The 23637-nt window shown below is 41.6% G+C and overlaps 1 protein-coding gene across 2 annotated transcripts in view; it reads right to left on the bottom strand.

Annotated features, from left to right (window-relative positions):
• Positions 1 to 1569: 1569 nt before the first annotated feature.
• Positions 1570 to 23637, bottom strand: part of LOC117503233 (E3 ubiquitin-protein ligase TRIM9) — a 113270-nt gene continuing 91202 nt past the window's right edge. For both annotated transcript variants that reach the window (XM_034162440.1, XM_034162441.1), the window contains 6 exons: positions 23448 to 23611; positions 15897 to 16035; positions 8324 to 8448; positions 5161 to 5339; positions 3229 to 3391; positions 1570 to 1881 (listed from right to left, as the gene is read on the bottom strand). In XM_034162440.1, the coding sequence (XP_034018331.1) occupies positions 1840 to 1881; positions 3229 to 3391; positions 5161 to 5339; positions 8324 to 8448; positions 15897 to 16035; positions 23448 to 23611 (812 nt within the window). In that variant the 3' untranslated portion in view covers positions 1570 to 1839. The remainder of the gene's footprint in view (positions 1882 to 3228; positions 3392 to 5160; positions 5340 to 8323; positions 8449 to 15896; positions 16036 to 23447; positions 23612 to 23637) is intronic.

Here is a 23637-nt window from a genome sequence, read left to right as displayed (position 1 = left end):
ATTTACTGGATGGTAGTGTGAATGGTACCCGGTTATATCACACAGTTGTAGAGTTGAATCACAACAAACAGAATTTTCAGTTTTGCAAATGCCTTTTTTTACAAATTAAATTACATATTTTACATATACACATTTATTTGTAAAAACCAATACGTGTTACAGTCACTTTTGTGTTTGGTTTTTACATCAACCAGTCCGTGATGAGGGGAGGCTCATTTTACCCATAATGCATTTTGGCATCTGTGTGTTAATGTTCAAAACATTCAGCATTAGTGCATTACTTTAAAATTAAAATATATGTGTTATATTTTCACTTTGTAAAAATGTCAGAATTGACATTAATGTAATAGTCTATCCGGATTAATTTGATTTATAAATCAAAACCATAAGTCAGACATGCTTTCCTTTTCAGGACATCTGCCTTGTGGCTGGACCGCTGTATGCTGTGAATGGAAAGGACTTTCTTACAGCAGTGGGCAGCGTGCACAAAGACTGAAGCGCTGACTCATTGGTTGTGTTGGGTTTGTGATCGTCTTTGCTTCTAATCAGAAGTGTTGGTGCTTAAACTCAAAACCAGCTTAGTACCTGAGAGTGTATCAGAGACAATACTGGAAGTTAGCAATTAGCGATTAATTGTAGCTTCTGCGGTTTACCATTATAAAAGCTAACTTTTCAGTTATCTGATTAGTGGTTATCAAAGCTAACTTTTTGGTTAGCGGTACCCACCACTACATATAGTAAGAATGACAGCAAGATATTTTGGAACTTCATGGTGGTCTTCTTGGATTTAGCTATTTATTATTCTCAGGGCAGAACTGAGCTTGGTATATCTAAATTGTTCATGACATATCAAACAATGTCTGTGAAACACACAATCATTTCACATATCTGCCCCGCTACAGTGAACAGGACAGGACACAGCCAAAGCGGTACTTAGGTGCCAACAGACAACATGGCGGTAGTTATGTGATTGCTCCCATCTCTGTGCCAAAAAGTTGAGATTTTGATGACATTTTTGTCATTATGGTCCTTGTGGACAAAATAGGACATTTGAAGGCATCATCTAGGGCTCTGGAAAACACTGATCAACATTTTTGTTCCTTTTATGACTTTTTTTTGTACCAAACATCTAATCAATCGAGAAAATAATCTATCGATAAATCGATGATGAGATAATCGTTAGTTGCAGCCTGTCCACAACATGTAAACTTTGACAGCAGAAAAAAGAAATCTTTTACATGCTACATGAGATGATTGATCATGAGGGTTTCGGTCAGTCACTAAGTGGAAAATCTGATGTTTAATATATCTCATGAGTGGTTCCGATGAAGCTTTTGTTTTACCATTTAAAATGTAAAAGGACCTGAGAAGGGGGGTGGGGGTTGAATAACATGAGAATCACTGCATACAGAGAGTTTATGGAATAAAAATAAATATATAGTGATGGTAATTTTCCTTAAAAACAATATTTCTACACTGCACAGTGTGAGAGTCTGTTTCTGACAGTGACAGAACATCGACTGCAGGAATTAAGCAGCTGCACATATTGTAATGATGTGTGTATTAAACTTCCCAGAATGTCTTAAGATGTTGTTGTCCTGGTGTCACAGGCCTGGGCTTTGACAGAAGTGGCCTTCTGGTGACTATTCCATTCAAGCATCTTTTCTCATTGGTTTTAGAGCCTGTAACATTTCGACTTACTCCTTCATCCAAAATGATCGAGTGTATCCAAGACAACAGGGCGGGAGAGGGTAAATCCCACCTGATGAGTTTAGGAAAAGGTCCACATGGGAGCGAACCGATGCTAGAGTGTATACAGGATGTCCTCAGCGCCGACTGTTAAATATTCTTTGGCACCTCCAGGCCGGTCAGTAAGGTCACCTGAAGGAGACAAACACTGATGTCGGCGCTGGCACAAGATCACATATCAGGCGACACCAAAAAACCAAAACATTTTGTAGGAGTTTCCAGAATTAGACCTTCGGCCAGACGCCTGAAAGTGGGCGTGTCACCACCACCTACAGTGGAAAAACTTACCACCCCCATAACTGACCTGGTGTACTATATCCCTCATTAATATTTATGCATGATGGCCATCCCACATGGTGCAAAGTATTCCTAAAAAGAAATACTTTGCACCATCTGTCATGTTTAATTATCATGTTACGGGGTAAAATGTGTCGTAGAATCTAACTGAAATTGGTTTGCTTGACATTTGCTTGATCTGTCAGACCTCAGAAGCTATACAGAGTAAGCACTGGTTAGTACTTGGATGGGAGACCTCTTAGGAAGACCAGGAGCTGTGTGTGTTTCCCCAGGTCAAAGTAAAGTTGTGTTAGGAAGGGCATCTAGCGGGGAAGAAAACTAAGTGGATCTGTTCTGGATCTACTGTGGTGCCTCCAATGGAGAAAAAAACAACGGGGTGACCAAAAGACAACAACGTAGATAGGTCCATAAATGCTAAGAAATCATTATCCATATAAACGTTCCCATTCCAAAGTTGGAATAAGCAGTTATAGAAAATGAATAATAAAAGCTGACCTTGGCGACCAAGCATTCAACGCCGCCAAGACAATTCCATTTATTAATCCTGTTAGCTCAACCAATAATGTCCTCCACTTTTTTCCAAAGTTGGAAGTTTAACTTGTGACCCCTGTAAGTATTTAAATGTACTTTCACAATTTTTGCTGTTTTTACCCCATAACATTCAGTCCAGGGTCAACATAGGTGGATCTGTATGTTGATTTTGGTCTAGTTTTATGCCAGATGTATTCATGACACAACTACATACAGTAGGGTGACCAAACATCCTGTTTTCCCAGGACATGTCTTGTTTTGACATGTCTTGGAAATGTTAATGTATCCATCCCCTGACTTGTCTGAAGAAAACTGGCAATAAAACTGATTATTTACAGGTATTATACCAAAGGGGCTGATTACTTCTGCAACCCATCATCTTGGCTTTTATATTTTTTATTACTTTATATCAAGTTGTAGAGATTTGCTTTCAGTTCGAGTTTAAGAACAATAATTTTAGAAATTTTTAGTTTTTTGTATTTCTTATATTTGAAATGGCAAAAATTCTTTTTTCAAGTCCTTATACATAGGTGACCAAAATGCCAAATCAAATGTTTTGCCACCCATGGTGGTAGTGACCAACCTATCTGGCCTACAGACTAAGTACATTTTTGGTGGCTAGCTGGTTTTCAGGGTGGTCGACCTGCTGACCTGGACATTTCTGTTGAGGCTGACAGCTGGTAAAAAGACCCCATCCAGGTTCTCAAATGCAGTTGGACCGTGCTGCTCCTTGTTGATATAAAAACTCAGTGTGCGTTTGGTCAAATCCAGCAGGACGCCCACAGTTGAGCCCTTGGTGATGCCACCTTCAGCCCTGCACAGATAAAAGGCAACATTTACAGTGAAACAATTTGAACAAAGAAACTTTAACATGGACTAAATTATAGAGTGTGAAAATTTTCAAATATACAGTAAATATTGGTTTTGGCAGCCCAGTGGTTAGCGCTGCTGCCTCACACCAAGAAGATCCTGGGATCACTTCATGTTGAAAACTACACCACATTATTTGTCTGATCATAATGATTACAAAAAGGTATAGTTTGGATTATCTATGACTGAATGTTCTGGAGTAAAAACTGCAAAAATGGTGACAAATGGTTTCAGTTTGTACAGGGGTCAAAAGTTAAAGTTTCTCCAATTTTGGTAAAAAGTGATACAAATTATTGGTTGAAATAAAAGGAATAATAAATGGAATAGTTTTGACTGTGTTGAATGCTTGGTCTCCAAAGTAAAGGTCAAACAAGGTCGACGTCCATTGGATTCTATGATGTATGACATGTTACCCTGTAGCATGACAACTAAGAATGACAGATGGTGCAAACTATTCCTTTTTAAAATGCATTTAATTATCAATATGATTGAAGCATTTTTAAATTTTGACCCCTGTGTAATTTTTTGTTGACCCCTGTACCTCAGCTCCAGGATGGCTCCATATCTGAAAATAAACATTAGTTAATTTAGAATATATGTGCCAAATTCCATGCTTTTATCACAAAATGAACACTTTTTATGGAAATTTCTATTCCTAAATATTTAATGTTATAGTTTTGAAACACCTTGAATTAAAGTAGACAATCTACACTACGAGAGAGTCTTAAATGTTACATTTTACTCCATGTTGGTGGGAAACAGACTCAAAACTATAGTAGCGATCACTGTTGATTACTTATGGACCTGACTGTCTTTAAAAACTGACTGTGCATGAAGAAGAGTCCATGGGCCAAGCAGGTTTTTGGTACCACTTAAGGTGACTGAACGGCACTTAGAATCCAGCCTAGTGTACCATGACCTACACAAAAATGTATGACAGCCATACATTTTTTATTTCAACCAGTAATGCAAATTATTGGTTGAAATAACATCCATTGGATTCTATAATGTGATACGTAAGCATGACAGATGGTGCAAATTATTCCTTATTAGAACCCTATTAACCCAAACAATAATTTACATCATTTTTACTGAAATTGGAGCAACCTTAACTTTTGACCCCTGTACAAACTGAAACTGACCTTTGTCACCCTTTTTGCTGTTTTTACCCCATAACTCCAGAACATTCCATCATAGATCATCCAAACTATACTTTTTTGGAATTGTTATGATCAGATAAACATTGTGATATAGTTTTCAATGTGATTGGAGCATTTTTAAATTTTGCCCTCTGTATAATTCTTCATTGACCCCTACCTGGCTACAGCTACCACTGGGATGGCTATCATACATTTTTGTGTAGGCCATGGTACACTGAGGCTGGATTCTAAGTGTCATTTAGTCACCTTAAGTGGTACCGATTAGGTCAAAATTGATGACTGACTCATGGACTACAAATACAATAAGCCACCAAGAAGCTGTAAGACTGTAAAACTCTGTAACAGTAAACAAACTTCACTGGCTGTGTTTGGAGAGTCCTGCATAGAATAACCTCAGTTACCCTCAAATCCAAGCTGACAGCCTCCACTCCAAGATCAGCCTCTGTATTTGCCATTTTCACCTAAGATATTGAAGTTACTCGGTGCCCAAGCATTTTTGGACTGAACTATGTAGACCATTATCAGCACTGGTCTTCTTGGATGCTGCACATACCTGTTAGTGTGGGAGTTGTTGTGCATGAACCACGAGCGGTTGTTGTCCACATACATGGCCCAGGCCTTGTCGTCCTTCCCCAACATCATGTCTTTCATCGTGTTGATCCTCGCCACACCAAACGCGGGATCTGGGTGGTTGTCATAACGATCAATGTTGACCTCCCAGTAGTGAATGCCCTCAGGATAAAAGTGAGAATAAAAAGCATTGTATTTGTTATTTGTAAAGACAGTAGACAAGTCAACTTCTTAATGTAAACTTTTTTAACAAGCCGTGGTCGTGACCAGAATTAGTTTTTGAAATGAAAGAACCTGACGTGTTCACTTTAAGACATATGTAGCTTTAAGCACACCTGCTCCTAATTTCAATCCTGCATGTGATGATCAGACGAGCCCTGCATATACCAGTCATGGCCAACAGATGGCAGTGTAAGGGTGGCAGACAGGGCTATTGTATAATATGTAAACAAAACAAAGTTGCCTTTTGGGTTTATCTGGTCCACCAAAGTTCCCCAAATACCAGAGATGTTCAGTCATCACCTTAGATAACTGGTGAGCGTCCAAGTCTCACAATTATAGAGCAATACAGGAAACAAAAGCACCAGCACTAAATCCTTGGTCTTTCATTCTCGTGAAAAGATATCAGCACCATCAGATGCCCCTCAGCTGGCTCCTAAAAATGCGAAAAAAGCAGCAGCTCTACTCAGAGTCTTTGCCCGATTGTAGAGTGTAGAACCTCATTTCTGTTGCTTGTATCCATGACCTTGTTCTTTTGGTCACTGCTGTAAGCTCATGGCCATCGGTAAGGATAAGATCGTAAATCATCTGGTAAATGGCGAGTCTCGCCGTCTGTCTCAGCTCTTTTATCGCTGCTACAATCTGGCACAGTGTTAAGTTTAGCCCTGTTTGTTTCAGAAAATCAAAAGTGAATTGCAATTTGCACATGAAATTCTAAAACAAGGGTTAAACAGCAACACAAAGCGTGGGATACATTACGTTGGTGTGTGTGTGATCAGTAGAGGTGATCATGAAGTCTGGACATAATTTCTTGTACTGAAAGGTGGATGCTTTAAAGATGGCACATGGACTAATAGATTAGATTAGATTAGATTAGACTGAACTTTATTGATCCCTTTGGAAGATTCCCTCAGGGAAATTGAGGTTCCTACAGCATTGTATAGCAGCACACAGAGTAAGAAGCACGCAGAGCATCAAAAGTGAAAGTAAAAAAAAAAACAATTTGCAAATATAAATATGCAAATATAAACAGTCTTGTATAAAGTACGTCAAAGTGATATTTGATTGAAAGTACAAGTATTTTACCATAAAATTACTTTGGTAAAAGTTAAAGTCGCCTTTAAAAATAGTACTTGAGTAAAAGTCTTAAAGTATCTGAAATTTATTGTACTTAAGTATCAAAAGTAAATTTCTCATATAAAATGTACTTTAAGTAAAAGTATTGACTAAAAGTAAAATTCAAAGCGAGTGGAGAGTGAAATTGTGACACAAAAAGAAAGCCAGTGTGGTGTCTGGAGAAACCAGGAGGGGCCTCAGCCCCTATAAGAGGCTGGATCCGCCTCTGGCGGAGCAGTTGGTGTTGGTAACGGGATGAGTGCCGTTCTTTTTCAGAAGACCACACAGTCTTTTTCCTCAAAGACCCACACACACTTTTCTGTTAAACACAACAGCCAGGCTCTTGTGAAACAGAACAGTCATTTATAGCTACACAGTTGTGTCAAATTTAAGGAAAAAAAATGCAAGCGTCATCACCACCAACCACTGCAAAGCATCCAAACATGCTCTTTGCACTCTCAAATCCAAAATGTGGTGCTGCTTTTATGCACCGCAACTCCCGGGAAATTTCAAATAAAATAAGTTAAATCAAATAGCTACGCTGGTCAGTTTTGTCGGTACTTAAATGTGTTAAGTGTGTGTTAATTCCAGCGGAAGCCGATCCGTGTATGTGTGCGCGCGTCGGGGTGTACGCATTGGGAGTCCAAAGCGCAGATGGCCCCCTTTTCACCCTCCAGTCTCCTCTTCCTCTGCAGGGGCACAGATTCAACTTTTTTTTATTTATTTTATTTTTATTTTTTTGTTCTTTTAAACTTGTTTTATGTCAAACACTTGCTGCGGGCATGAAATGAGGACCCCTCCACTGCGGCTGTAGAGGACTGTATCTCTTCCCGGTACGGCGCACCGCTGCTTTCACCTCTGCAAACAGGCATTGCCCAATCAAATTTCTTCTACTTTTATATTGTAGTAACGAGTAACAAAGATGGTTCAGGGAAATGTATCAGAGTAAAAGTATACATTTTCTTGAGGAAATGTAGTGAAGTAAAAGTGAAAGTCACCAGAAATTTATATAACGAAGTAAAGTACAGATACGTCAAAATTCTACTGAAGTACAGTAACAAAGTATTTCTACTTTGTTACATTACAACACTGAATATGAATACCAGAAATACTGCTTGCTACTGGTTTACTGGATACTACCATTCCTCTCATTCCCATCCTCTGTCTTCCTGTTACTCCTCCTCCCCCTGAGTGAGGACTTGTACCGTCTGATGGACAAAGGAGTTTTTCAGTCTGTTGGTTCTGCACTTGGGAAGGAGCAGGCTCCTCTGGTTGCTGATGACAGTGTGCAGAGGGTGACTGGTATCATCCATAATGTCCAGCAGCAGTTTGTCCAGTGTTCTCTTCTCTGCCACCGTCACCAGAGAGTTATATAGCAAAAGATCGCTGCTTTGTAATGAGTATGTGGTGTAGTGACCCACACCTTCAAAAGGATACTTCTTCTGTCCTCCCCAATATACCACCAAGAAATAGTTTCAACCAGAAGAGACTTTCTTTAGTTGTTGTGCAGAAATGAAAACTAAGACATGCCCTTGGAAGCCATATTAGATGATGGAGAACCACCATTTTCAAAAGGAACTTTCCTCTAGCCTCCCCCAGTTCACCACCAAGAAATGGTTTCAATCAGACGAGGCATTCTTTAGTTATTGCACAAACACAAAAATCAAGATGGTGTCACTTCAGATGAGGTGTTCTTTAGCTATTTTATGGACATGAGAAGTATACAGACGGACGTCCAGACAGAAGGAGGCAGTGAAAACGTAATGCTGCCCAGCTTGGTTGAGCGGGGATATAAACATGTTTTACATTACCTTCGAGAAAGCAGCAGTGCCGAGCACCACACGGTCATCGTAGCTGTTGCAGGTGACTGTCTGGTTTTCATTGGACAGAGTGATGTCCCGGTGAGCTGAGGTAGGATCAAAGGTGAACCAGGCCACTGTTGGAAGGAAGCAACAGTTATCAAAATAAACAGCTGAGTCAAGGTTAAGTTTTTAAGAAGGAGTCGAATCACAGCATGTTTAAAAGCAACTGGAACAGTCTCTGAATTAAAACAAGAGCTGATAAAAGTCAGGAGACCTGCCCCCACAGCATTAAAAATGTCTTTCAGCACCTTAGCTGGAACAACATCTAAAGGACAATTTGCAGGTTTTATATGTTTCCCTGCCTCACTACAGGTCGAACGAGGAATGAACACAGTTCAGCATTACATTTATCATAAGCATTCTGTCTGACTGGTGACACTTCACCAATAAAAAACTGAAGAAACTGTACTTTATGTCTGGAGCATGGCCCAAGCAGAGGGTCACCCTTTTGAGTCTGGTCTGCTTGAGGTTTCTTCCTCAGAAGGAGTTTTTCCTTACCACTGCTGCTCTGGGGGTTAGTAAGGTTAGACCTTACTTGTGTGATGTGCCTTGAGGCGACTCTGTTGTGATTTGGTGCTATATAAATGAAGATAAACTGAAATTGACAAACTCTTCACAGGTCGTGGTTGCAGCATCCATTGAAACAGAGCTACACGGGTTTACAGCTGAGTTTATAGTCTGACACAACACTCTGGGCCGATGACAACTACTGGAAATAATATGAGATAAATATTGAGATTTAATCTCCTTCACAACCTTCTGCTAGTCAGAGTGACCCTCAGAACACCCAGAGACACCTGTGGTTTGTCCTTTTTCCACTTTATTTCAGGCCGTCTGCAGTGTTGCCTGCAATGTTTCCGTTTCCAAGATGTCTCCGAATGTTTCCAGGGTTTAGGATCCACAGCTTGAAGGTCATGGGATTATGTCCCACTTGGGCCTGTCTGTGTGGAGTTTGCATGTTCTCCCTGTGTTTGAGTGGGTTCCCTCCGGGTGCTACAGCTTCCCCCACTTCCAAAAACATGCAGGATTGGTGACTTTAAATTGACTTTGTGTGTGTGTGTGTGTGTGTGTGTGTGTGTGTGTGTGTGTGTGTGTGTGTGTGTGTGTGTGTGTGTGTGTGTGTGTGTGTGTGCGCGTGTGTGCGCGCACGCGCTAGTGCACAGACTGGTGTCATTTCAAGGATGTACCCTGCCTCATGCCCTAGGACTGCTAGGATAGGCTCCAGCACCCCCCCCCCCCCCCCCCAAAGGCAACCCTTGATTGGAATAAGCGGGTATAGAAAATTAATATTATATATGTAACATTAAAATTAATTAACATAACCGACTAAATAAGAACCACTCAAGATTCACATCTGACTGCCTCTAGTCACTAAAGTCTATTCACACTGTGGATTGAGGAAATGCATGAGGAACGGACACAAAATTTTATTATCTGTTCATGTCCATTTTTATCCTTTTCTCATTCATTAAATGTATTGCTTGTCAGCTGATGTCCGGCGAGTCCACTGGAAAGGTTTGTGCATGCTCAAAACTTTGAGCAGACATCAGACAGAGAGCTTCCCCGATGGTTGCTCGATTGTTTGTTTTCTCATGTACCTGGTCATTAGCTTGCCAGCAGACATCCAGTAGATGTTAGTATTATCCGTGGGTTATCTGTTCATCTTCTGTTTGTGTCCAGAAGTGATGCACACCTGCATTCAGTCACTCATTTCATCAGAGCCAAATCCATGGATCAATGGATTTAGCAATTTTTGCCAATGGACAAATTATTTCATTGTGTTACTAATCAGTTTACTCAATCTGTCACACCGTGTCTACATCTTAAGGGTGTGTTCATTTGTGTTTTAGTGTTGTAATTTTTTTTGTTTGGAATACTATTAATTATTATTGTTTTATCTACTGTGTTTCTCATTATTGTTTTTTCTTGTTTTTTATTGAAAGTGACATTGTGAAGCACATTGTAAAAAAATAAATTATTATTATGATTATATATGCTCCATGCTAACTTAATATCTGGGGAAAATAGCATTACACACTGCATGTGGAAGTCCAGCAACAGCAATTACTGATAATTCATGTCATGGTTCTCTTTCTCTTCTCTCTTCCTGTTTAATTTTGACATCCTTTGCCTATGTTTTTCTTCTTTCTTCCTGTGTGCCCTCACACCTGTTTCTCATTTCATTGATCACCTCCTTAAACGTCTCTCTTCAGCATCCATGCCAGAACGTCTTGTGCCATGCCAAAACCTCTCGCCACCTTTTTCTCCTAGTGTTTTCTAGTTGCTAAGTTCTCCTGCCTCACTTTGACTTCTGGGTTCAGTCTGCTCACCTGGACATGGTGCCTGGTATGATTGCATCTTGCATTTTGACCTTTTGCCTGTTTACTGAACCTGCCTCAGTGTTGCCTGCTTCACTTCAGCTACTTAAAAACGTGTACTACAAAATAACAGGCAATGTAAAATCACGCAGTATTCACAAGGTATCTTTTTAAATTCATATCAAAAGTGGATTCTGCTTTTGACATTTGTGAGGAATTATGTCAGCAAGACTAACGTCCAAGAATTTCCTGTATGTGGTGTGGCTGCAGCACACGTCCTCCACAGACAGAAAGAAGGAGAGAGAGAGAGAGAGAGACAAAAGGAAAGCGGAGGGCGGCAAAGAAAAGAAGAGTGCAAAAGAACACGTGATGGATGAACAGTTATCAGTCAGAAAACAGGTTCAGAAATGCCCATTGTCATTCTGGCTGTTTGGAAAGTGTGTGTGTGTGTGTGTGTGTGTGTGTGTGTGTGTGTGTGTGTGTGTGTGTGTGTGTGTGTGTGTGTGTGTGTGTGTGTGTGTGTGTGTGTGTGTGTGTGTGTGTGTGTGTGATTCTTCCCAGCTCTCATTTTTCCTCCCGTTTCTTCTCTTTTGTTCTATTTTTCTCTGATGTTGCTTTTTCTTTCCCCACTTTCATTCATTGTTGTTGTTCCAATGTCTGACAGAATCCATCTGCTTTGGCATGTTTTTATTGTTCTGACATCAAATACCAAATATCAAATATAAGCATGTTCTCACACACACACACACACACTAGCCACCAGACCTCAGCTTCAAAAATGAAAGAAAGTGACAAACAGGCTCACTTCAAGCGACATGCAACCTCAAACACACCTGCTCCTAATTTCCATCATGCATGTGGTAAGATCATTCCTCGGTTTGCATGTACCCTGTAAAGGCAGTAGATAGAAAGAGAGAAATATATATATATATATATATATATATATATATATATATATATATATATATATATATATATATATATATATATATGTTCTAGCCTTTCTGTCCATCATTTACCTGTATTTTGGCATGCTTGGAGCCAGAAAGTTATGTTGGATCCAAAAGGTTAAAAAAAGGCTAGGACCAAAAGTTATATTGGATCGGTTCCCACTGACCAATAGCGTTAGAGCTTACTGCCATCAGCTAGCCAATCAGAGCACGGCATACGAAGGTCAGGAACTAGCTGACATACGCTGGTTGGAAAAAATGGCAACAAACATGTCAACATCAGCAGAAAATCATCTGCCAGTGAGGTTTGCTGACTTCACAGAGGAGGAACTGGTGGAAATATTGAACTCCAAGGATGCCAAAAACACTAAGACGGTAGACGAGCACGCTACTGACGTTTTAGAAGCATTCATATGCTGTTCACAACAAAATTAATTGATCTAATTTACTTGACCCTTTGTTGTTTGCTTAATTTGGGAGGGGGGTGGAGAACATAACAATTGATGGATGGCAAGTCATCCAACATAGAGAAATATTGGATGAAGAAAAGTTATATTGGACATCCATTATTTGTATAATGTGTGTGTGTGTGTGTGTGTGTGTGTGTGTGTGTGTGTGTGTGTGTGTGTGTGTGTGTGTGTGTGTGTGTGTGTGTGTGTGTGTGTGTGTGTGTGTGTGTGTGTGTGTGTGTGTGTGTGCGCGCGCGCCGATACGTAAATAGATAGACAGATAGATAGATATGGATCTCAAACATAAGAATATCATGAAAAAGTTCAACATTTTTTGTAACATATTTAACTCAGCCACCTGGGGTGTGCTATCAGTACAGTGCTGGTCCCAAGCCAAGATAAATGAGTAGGATTGTGTCAGGAAGAGCCTCCTACATAAAACAAGACAAAACAAATATGCTGAGTACAAATTGAATTTCCATGCCGGATCAGTCGAGGCCCGAGATAACAATGACCGCCACTGGTGTCGTTGCCCAACAGGGTGCCGGTGGAAATTGGGTGAGTGCTGGGTGAAGATGAAGAAGAAGAAGAGGCAGAGAACATGTCCACAGACAACAGGAGAAGTGAAACACTAGAAGGGGGAAAGTGGTGGTCAGAACTTTGAATGTTGGTAGTATAGTAGTAGAAGGTAAAGGGAGAGAGCCAGCTGACATGATGGAGAGGAGAAAGGTGAACATATTGTGTGTGTAAGAGACCATGTGGAAGAGAAGTCAGAGCAGGAGGCGGTGGGTTCAAGTTGTATCATGATGAGGATAGGAAAAGAAATGGTGCTGGGGTCATTTTCAGGGAAGAGTATGTTAAGAGTGCGTTGGAGGTTAAGCGAGTGTCTGACAGGGTGATGACTGTGAAGGTGGAAGGGGTGATGAAAAATATCATCAGTGCATATGCCGCACAGGTAGGTTGCAAGACGAAGGAGAAAGAAGATTTCTGGAGTGAGTTAGACGTGGTGGTGGAGAGTGTGCCCAAGCATGAAAGAGCAGTAATTGAAGCGGACTTCAATGGGCATGTTGGTGAAGGGAACAGAGGTGATGAAGAAGTAATGGGTAGATATGCTATCAAGGATAGGAATGTGGAAAGGTAGGTGGTAGTTAATTTTGCAAAAAAGATGGAAATGGCTGTGGTGAACACCTACTTCAGGAAAAGGGAGGAGCACAGGGTGACCTCTAAGAGTGGAAGTAGGTACACCCAGGTGGACTACATTTTTTATAGGAGGTGCAAGCTAAAAGAAATTAGAGACTATAAGGTGGTGGCAGGAGGGAGTGTCGTTAGACAGCATAGGATGGTTGTTTGTAGGATGACTTTAGAGGTGAAGAAGGAGAGTTAGAGCTCAACAAAGGATCAGATGGAGGAAGCTGAAGGAGGAAGACTGTTGTGTAAAATTCAGTGAGCAGGTGAGAGAGGCACTGGATGGAGGGGAAGCAATTTTGGACAACTGGAAAAGTACTGCAGATGTGGTGAGGGAGACAGCTAGTACAGTACTGGGTTTGAAATCTGGACAGCGGAAGGAAGACAAGGAGACTTGGTGATGGAATAAAGATGTTCAGGAAACATAAGGAGAAAGGTTGGCAAAAAAGAATTGGAATAGTCGGAGAGATGAAGAAAGTAGACAGGAGTACAAGGAGATGTGGCATAATGTGAAAAAAGGAGTTGCAAAAGATAAGGAAAAGGCATATTGCGAGCTGTACAAGAGGTTGACTAGTAAGGAAGGAGAAAAGGACTTGTACCAATTGGCCAAACAAAGGAACAGAGCTGGAAAGGATCTGTAGCAGGTTAGGATGATAAAGGATACAGATGGTAAAGTGCTGACAAGTGAGGAGAGTGTGTTGAGAAGGTGGAGGGAATATTTTGAAGAGCTGATGAATGAAGAAAATGAGAGAGAGTAAAGCCTGGATGAAATCAGGAAGTGCAAGAGATTAGTAAGGATGAAGTGAGGGCTGCTATGAAGAGGATGAAGAGTGGAAAGGGAGGTTGATCCAGATGACATTCCAGTGAAAGCATGGAAATGTCTGGGAGAGATGGCAGTGAAGTTTCTAAGCAGATAGTTTAATATAATCTTGGAAAGTGAGAGGAGGAGTAGAGACAAAGTGTGCTGGTTCCTATTTTTAAGAACAAGGGTGATGTGCAGAGCTGCAGTAATTCCAGAAACATTATGCTGTGGCCGCTCAGCCACAGCATGAAGTTATGGGAAAGAGTAGTTAACAGGTGAAGATCTGTGAGCAGCAATATGGTTTCATGCTGAGAAAGAGCACTACAGATGCAATGTTTGCTCTGTGAGTACTAATGGAGAAGTATGGAGAAGGCCAGAAGGAGTTACAGTGTGTGTTTGTGGATTTAGAGAAAGCTTATGACAGGGTGCCAAGAGAAGAGCTTTGGTATTGTAAGAGGAAGTTGAGTGGCAGAGAAGTATGTGAGGGTAGTGCAGGACATGTACAAGGATAGTGTGACATCGGTGAGATGCACAGTAGAAATGACAGACTCATTCAAGGTGGAGGTGGGATTACAGCAAGGATCAGCTTTGAGTCCTTTCTTGTTCACAGTGGTGATGGACAGGTTGACAGATGACATCAGATAGGAGTCTCCATGGACTATGATGTTTGCAGATGACGTTTGTGATCTGTAGTGAGAGTAGCAGGTTGAGACTAGCCTGGAAAGGTGGAGATACACTCTGGAGAGAAGGGGAATGAAAGTCAGTAGGAGCAAGACTGAGTACATGTGTGTGAAAGAGAGGATCCCAGTGGAATAGTGTGGAAAGAGTAGAAGTGGTGAAAGTAAATGAGTTTAAATACTTGGGGTCAACTGTCCAAAGTAATGGAGAGTGTAGTAGAGAGGTGAAGAAGAGAGTGCAGGCAGGTTGGAGTGGGTGGAGAAAGGTGGCAGGAGTGATTTGTGACCAAAGAATATCTGCAAGAGTGAAGGAGACAGTCTACAAGACAGTAGTGAGACCAGCAATGTTGGACAGCTTAGAGACAGTGGCACTAACAAAAAGCCAGGAGACAAAGCTGAAAATGTTGTCATTCTCTTTGGGAGTGACAAGAATGGACATGATTGGGAAGGAACGTGTCAGAAGGACAGCTCAGGTGGGACGGTTTGGGGACAAAGTCAGAGAGGAGAGATTGAAATGGTTTGGACATTTGGAGAAGGACCCGGGATATATAGAGAGAAGGATGCTGAGGATGGAGCCACCAGGCAGGAGTAAAAGAGGAAGGCAGAGGAAGATACAGAGGACAGGGTGAGATGGAAACTATTGATCTGTTGTGACGCCCTCTAAAGGGAGCAGTCGAAAGAAGATGATGATTTATACTTCAGAAATGTTGAACATCTGAACAGTATGTCCATTTATGGACTCAACATTTGATTGGGGCTCCTTGAATGAACTGCTGCATCATAACCCTGCAGAAAGGATTTTGTATGAGTGGAGTTGAGGCAGACACTTCTTCCTTCTCTCAACATAAACAGTCGCAGTCAGAAGCTTGGACACATGTTCCCATTCAAGTTGAGCTGGTGCATAAAATTTAAACTACGTGTGTGTCATCAGTGTATACTTTTATTTTGGTGAGTTACAAGATGACAGCATTTATTACTGAGTTTGTGTTCACACACTAATTTATCTATTCACTTTCTCACTGCACTTTACAGGGTACATCCTGAAGCTTCTCAAAGGTCAACGAAGCTACTGCAGGTTGGCCCAAAACGAGTCATTTTAAAATTCTGGTTGTTTTATTACACACAAACACACACCACTGACCGTCTGAGGTCTTGAGCACAACGGTCTTGCTGTACGGCCCCACGCCAACGGAGTTGTATGCTTTGACTCTGGCGTTGTAGGAGCTGTTAAAATGGAGCCCATCCACTGTACACACAGTCTCCTTCCCCACGTAGACCTCCTGGACGCAAGCACACACGTTACACATTAAGTACAGCAAATGAGTAGTACTGTCAGTCACTCTACTTTATAACACAGCCTTGTCGTGGGTTACATTTCACAACAGACAGGAAATCACACATGTGCACACCACAGCATATGCTGTACTTTACATAAGGACTTTTAAATTACAAAAATAAGCAAGATTAAAATATAAATGTGCATTTGGCAACAAACTGGATGCTATTTGATGCAGTTTTGACAAAGTAAACCATAGGCATAGGGACTGCTGGTGCACAGATTCAATATTATTATTAATAATATTATTATTATTATGGATTATCATTAATTGTATTAATAATCATCATCATCATAATTATAATAAAGGATTATTAACCAAACGCAAGGTCTTCATGGGAAAATATCAGACTGAGGTCTGATATTCCCATACAGACCGAGAAAGCGAGGTTAATAATTAATTTATTATATGGCTGTTTATTTAGTATTTATTTATTATTATTTATTATTTATTTATTTATTATATGGGGCTGTGTTTTCATCTTGTTGGTCTTCATTTTGCAAGTCCACTTCAAGCATGTTTGCTGTTAATTCCTCCAATTCAAACACGTCAGGGTAATAAAATTGACTCAGAGAATGGTCCTCTTCATCGCTCATAATTTCTTTGTTCACTTTTTGTTTTGTGCCGTGAAAACTGTAAACAAAGTGGCAAATCCTATACACAATCCGGACCGACTGTCATGGTAACAGACTGATATGGGAAAATATCAGACTGGAAATCAGCCAGTCAGAGTGCGCGTACTGTGGTAGCCATATAATACTAGTTATTATATGGCTACCACGAGTAGAGGCTCTTGCTTGCCTCTACTGGTGGTTGGCTCTCACTGCGGTATTGTATCACTTCCTGTTCCGGAGCACAGCGGTGTTTTTCTGTATCTGTTAGATGTTTAATCTGCGCAGTTAGATTGATCTAGTTATCTAGATTACGATTTGTTTCCCAGTGTAATCTTTACGTGCCTTAACTAAAGCACTCCTTCTGCTGAATCACCTCTAAATTATTTACACATTATTCACTTTGCGTGTTTTTAGGAATCCGCTAGCTTAGCGTAGCTACTAGCTCTTAGCCGATTTAGCATGGCGGCTTCTCCTGTCTCTCCCGCACTTTTCTGCTCTGGGTGTAAAATGTTTAGTTATTCCTCGGCCTCCTTTAGCAGTAACGGTACTTGTAATAAGTGTAGCTTATTCGTAGCTTTGGAGGCCAGGCTGGGCGAATTGGAGACTCGGCTCCGCACCGTGGAAAATTCTACAGCTAGCCAGGCTCCTGTAGTCGGTGCGGACCAAGGTAGCTTAGCCGCCGTTAGTTACCCCCTGGCAGATCCCGAGCAGTCGGGAAAGCAGGCTGACTGGGTGACTGTGAGGAGGAAGCGTAGCCCTAAACAGAAGCCCAGTGTACACCGCCAACCCGTTCACATCTCTAACCATTTTTCCCCACTCGACGACACACCCGCCGAGGATCAAACTCTGGTTATTGGCGACTCTGTTTTGCGAAATGTGAAGTTAGGGACACCAGCAACCATAGTCAATTGTCTTCCGGGGGCCAGAGCAGGCGACATTGAAGGAAATTTGAAACTGCTGGCTAAGGCTAAGCGTAAATTTGGTAAGATTGTAATTCATGTCGGCAGTAATGACACCCGGTTACGCCAATCGGAGGTCACTAAAATTAACATTAAATCGGTGTGTAACTTTGCAAAAACAATGTCGGACTCTGTAGTTTTCTCTGGGCCCCTCCCCAATCAGACCGGGAGTGACATGTTTAGCCGCATGTTCTCCTTGAATTGCTGGCTGTCTGAGTGGTGTCCAAAAAATGAGGTGGGCTTCATAGATAATTGGCAAAGCTTCTGGGGAAAACCTGGTCTTGTTAGGAGAGACGGCATACATCCCACTTTGGATGGAGCAGCTCTCATTTCTAGAAATCTGGCCAATTTTCTTAAATCCTCCAAACCGTGACTATCCAGGGTTGGGACCAGGAAGCAGAGTTGTAGTCTTACACACCTCTCTGCAGCTTCTCTCCCCCTGCCATCCCCTCATTACCCCATCCCCGTAGAGACGGTGCCTGCTCCCAGACTACCAATAACCAGCAAAAATCTATTTATGCATAAAAATTCAAAAAGAAAAAATAATATAGCACCTTCAACTGCACCACAGACTAAAACTGTTGTATGGCTGGGGGGCCTGGCTGCCTTTTTGTTTCTGTCTTTTGGTTTTCCTTCCAGGTGGCTTGCATTTGGGACTGAGTGGCTGTGTTGCTGAGGTTATCAGGACCTCACCCTGATCACCTGCGGCTCGTCAGGACTCACAGCTGAGGTGCATCTATATGGATTGGAACATGGTGGCATTTAAGACTGGAGTATACAGTGTGTATTTGCCAGAGACTCGACCTTGTGACCAGACGGGTGAGATCGTCGTCTCGGGAGCCATCTCATCATCAGTGGATGCAGAGAACGTCCAGGTTTGATGCACGGTCTGTGAAAGAGGAGGGGGTGAGGTCTCACGCTCGTCAGCACACTTCCTGAGGTACGTTAGATTTTGTGACTAACATTTATACAGTCAGTAAATGTGGTGTCCCTCACACCTTTTTATATTGAGCTGTATGTTAGTCATGTATCGGCTTCCACTGCAGTGGAGTTTTGTGAACTGGATGTTCCATGCCTGCAGGTTGGGAAGTTGATTAGTAATCAAGCCAGGAAGTGTTTGCTGTTTGTACACCTTTAAGTGTTCTCTCTGTGTGTAGAGTGTGGACTCACATAATGGTTCCTTCTTTCACAGACTCGGTTTGTTGCGGCCACCTGGGGGGTGTCGGCGGGGTCCTTGGGTCCGAACAGCTTCTGGCTCCGGACCGTTAGCGCTGCTGGGAGCGCACCACGCCAGACCGCACTTTCTTTTGTTATTTTTTGTATCACTGTTATGTATTAAATTCAGTTAGCCTTTGTACCGTGCTCTGCTTATTTCATACTGGGTCCTTCAAACGCTGGTCGGTTCTCCGAGCTGCGTCCGACACATAACAAAAACAGTTAAATGTGGTCTATTAAACATTAGGTCTCTCTCTTCTAAGTCCCTGTTGGTAAATGATATAATAATTGATCAACATATTGATTTATTCTGCCTTACAGAAACCTGGTTACAGCAGGATGAATATGTTAGTTTAAATGAGTCAACACCCCCGAGTCACACTAACTGTCAGAACGCTCGTAGCACGGGCCGGGGCGGAGGATTAGCAGCAATCTTCCATTCCAGCTTATTAATTAATCAAAAACCCAGACAGAGCTTTAATTCATTTGAAAGCTTGACTCTTAGTCTTGTCCATCCAAATTGGAAGTCCCAAAAATCAGTTTTATTTGTTATTATCTATCGTCCACCTGGTCGTTACTGTGAGTTTCTCTGTGAATTTTCAGACCTTTTGTCTGACTTAGTGCTTAGCTCAGATAAGATAATTATAGTGGGCGATTTTAACATCCACACAGATGCTGAGAATGACAGCCTCAACACTGCATTTAATCTATTATTAGACTCTATTGGCTTTGCTCAAAAAGTAAATGAGTCCACCCACCACTTTAATCATATCTTAGATCTTGTTCTGACTTATGGTATGGAAATAGAAGACTTAACAGTATTCCCTGAAAACTCCCTTCTGTCTGTGTTGTGAAAGTGTAGGTACACGGACCCACAACAGGGGGCGTAATGAACGGACAATGGAGAAAGGTGAATAACAAGTTTTACTGTTGTGAAACGAGCACAACGAATACAACAATTAACAATTTGGGGTCGAATCCGCTGGTGTCGTGTGGGCAGGCTCGAAGGTAGGAGACGTCCGTCTCAGTCGAACCGGAACCACCCAGATCTCCTCTGCCACCGAACCCTGGAAATACTGGAACCGCCAAGTCCCGAATTCCCAGGTGGCCACTGCCTCCGCTCGTCGGATCCGGTACTGCTGGCGGGAGAGAGCAACAACACACAGGTGTGGATGCGACAGCACCCAGTAACGGAGAGGGGAAGAGCCGCCTCCACCTCTTGTCAATATATAGCAGGAAGGTGAGTACTTATCCAAGCAATTTAGCTATCAGTAGTCAGCAGTCCTGAAAAGGTTTAACAAGTTTTAGCTGGTTATTCAGTATATGAATGCAGAGAACGTTACCTCAGTCTTAAGGCGATATCTCGGCACTGAGGTGGAGACGCCGTCCTGATGATATACCCCCGGGCTGAGTGGAGTCAGCTGTGTCCAGTAATGGGTGACAGCTGTCACCCTGACTGCTCTCGTACGGCGGCGGCGCCCTCTGGTGCCTGGAGCCCGCACTCCAGGCAGGGCGCCCTCTGGTGGTGGTGGGCCAGCAGTACCTCCTCTTCAGCGGCCCACACAACAGTCTGATCATTTCTTAATAACATTTACATTTACTCTGATGGACTACCCAGCAGTGGGGAATAAGTTTCATTACACTAGAAGTCTTTCAGAAAGCGCTGTAACTAGGTTTAAGGATATGATTCCTTCTTTATGTTCTCTAATGCCATATACCAACACAGTGCAGAGTAGCTACCTAAACTCTGTAAGTGAGATAGAGTATCTCGTCAATAGTTTTACATCCTCATTGAAGACAACTTTGGATGCTGTAGCTCCTCTAAAAAAGAGAGCTTTAAATCAGAAGTGCCTGACTCCGTTGTATAACTCACAAACTCGTAGCTTAAAGCAGATAACCCGTAAGTTGGAGAGGAAATGGCGTCTCACTAATTTAGAAGATCTTCACTTAGCCTGGAAAAAGAGTCTGTTGCTCTATAAAAAAAGCCCTTCGTAAAGCTAGGACATCTTTCTACTCATCACTAATTGAAGAAAATAAGAACAACCCCAGGTTTCTTTTCAGCACTGTAGCCAGGCTGACAAAGAGTCAGAGCTCTATTGAGCTGAGTATTCCATTAACTTTAACTAGTAATGACTTCATGACTTTCTTTGCTAACAAAATTTTAACTATTAGAGAAAAAATTACCCATAACCATCCCAAAGACGTATCGTTATCTTTGGCTGCTTTCAGTGATGCCGGTATTTGGTTAGACTCTTTCTCTCCGATTGTTCTGAGTTATTTTCATTAGTTACTTCATCCAAACCATCAACATGTTTATTAGACCCCATTCCTACCAGGCTGCTCAAGGAAGCCCTACCATTATTTAATGCTTTGATCTTAAATATGATCAATCTATCTTTGTTAGTTGGCTATGTACCACAGGCTTTTAAGGTGGCAGTAATTAAACCATTACTTAAAAAGCCATCACTTGACCCAGCTATCTTAGCTAATTATAGGCCAATCTCCAACCTTCCTTTTCTCTCAAAAATTCTTGAAAGGGTAGTTGTAAAACAGCTAACTGATCATCTGCAGAGGAATGGTCTATTTGAAGAGTTTCAGTCAGGTTTTAGAATTCATCATAGTACAGAAACAGCATTAGTGAAGGTTACAAATGATCTTATGGCCTCGGACAGTGGACTCATCTCTGTGCTTGTTCTGTTAGACCTCAGTGCTGCTTTTGATACTGTTGACCATAAAATTTTATTACAGAGATTAGAGCATGCCATAGGTATTAAAGGCACTGCGCTGCGGTGGTTTGAATCATATTTGTCTAATAGATTACAATTTGTTCATGTAAATGGGGAATCTTCGTCACAGACTAAAGTTAATTATGGAGTTCCACAAGGTTCTGTGCTAGGACCAATTTTATTCACTTTATACATGCTTCCCCTAGGCAGTATTATTAGACGGTATTGCTTAAATTTTCATTGTTACGCAGATGATACCCAGCTTTATCTATCCATGAAGCCAGAGGACACACACCAATTAGCTAAACTGCGGGATTGTCTTACAGACATAAAGACATGGATGACCTCTAATTTCCTGCTTTTAAACTCAGATAAAACTGAAGTTATTGTACTTGGCCCCACAAATCTTAGAAACATGGTGTCTAACCAGATCCTTACTCTGGATGGCATTACCCTGACCTCTAGTAATACTGTGAGAAATCTTGGAGTCATTTTTGATCAGGATATGTCATTCAAAGCGCATATTAAACAAATATGTAGGACTGCTTTTTTGCATTTACGCAATATCTCTAAAATCAGAAAGGTCTTGTCTCAGAGTGATGCTGAAAAACTAATTCATGCATTTATTTCCTCTAGGCTGGACTATTGTAATTCATTATTATCAGGTTGTCCTAAAAGTTCCCTAAAAAGCCTTCAGTTAATTCAAAATGCTGCAGCTAGAGTACTGACGGGGACTAGAAGGAGAGAGCATATCTCACCCATATTGGCCTCTCTTCATTGGCTTCCTGTTAATTCTAGAATAGAATTTAAAATTCTTCGTCTTACTTATAAGGTTTTGAATAATCAGGTCCCATCTTATCTTAGGGACCTCGTAGTATCATATCACCCCAATAGAGCGCTTCGCTCTCAGACCGCAGGCTTACTTGTAGTTCCTAGGGTTTGTAAGAGTAGAATGGGAGGCAGAGCCTTCAGCTTTCAGGCTCCTCTCCTGTGGAACCAGCTCCCAATTCAGATCAGGGAGACAGACACCCTCTCTACTTTTAAGATTAGGCTTAAAACTTTCCTTTTTGGTAAAGCTTATAGTTAGGGCTGGATCAGGTGACCCTGAACCATCCCTTAGTTATGCTGCTATAGACGTAGACTGCTGGGGGGTTCCCATGATGCACTGAGTGTTTCTTTCTCTTTTTGCTCTGTATGCACCACTCTGCATTTAATCATTAGTGATTGATCTCTGCTCCCCTCCACAGCATGTCTTTTTCCTGGTTCTCTCCCCTCAGCCCCAACCAGTCCCAGCAGAAGACTGCCCCTCCCTGAGCCTGGTTCTGCTGGAGGTTTCTTCCTGTTAAAAGGGAGTTTTTCCTTCCCACTGTAGCCAAGTGCTTGCTCACAGGGGGTCGTTTTGACATAATTATTGTATGGCCTTGCCTTACAATATAAAGCGCCTTGGGGCAACTGTTTGTTGTGATTTGGCGCTATATAAAAAAATTGATTGATTGATTGATTGATTATTATTACAACTAATAATAATAATATCAACAATAAAAAATGTGAGATTTTTTTTTGGGAGGGCGGGGGGGTTAACTTACAGGATGTTCCAAAAACATTGTACAAAAAATTACCATGGGATTTATATTCAACAAAATATGTTACATCCACATTTATGTTTTGCTTCTTTATTGTTTAAGTAGTTCATAATAGAGAGAATTGAGCCACATACAAATTATTAATAACGAACAGGAGAATAAAAGTCTGAATACGTCAGATTACTGGTTTCGTAATCAGATAACAGTCATGTTACAGTCAAGTCGTTATTGATTGTGACCTGACTCTGTGTCACTGACCCTGTACTGGCCTCCACTGCCATTGTCCAGCTCCAGGATGTAGCCCTCAATGGGATTGCCAGGGGGTGCTGTTACCCTCCAGGCCAGCGTGGCACTGTTGTCCCTACTGCAGCACTTCTCCAGCTGGAGGAGAGGAGCCGCCGGCACCAAGGGCCCAGGATCCACTGTGGAAAAGATGGAGAGAAGTTAA

This window comes from Thalassophryne amazonica, chromosome 21 (genome assembly GCF_902500255.1).
Source record: "Thalassophryne amazonica chromosome 21, fThaAma1.1, whole genome shotgun sequence".
In the NCBI taxonomy this organism is placed as follows: domain Eukaryota; kingdom Metazoa; phylum Chordata; class Actinopteri; order Batrachoidiformes; family Batrachoididae; genus Thalassophryne; species Thalassophryne amazonica.
This window is presented reverse-complemented; position numbering and strand designations above follow the sequence as displayed.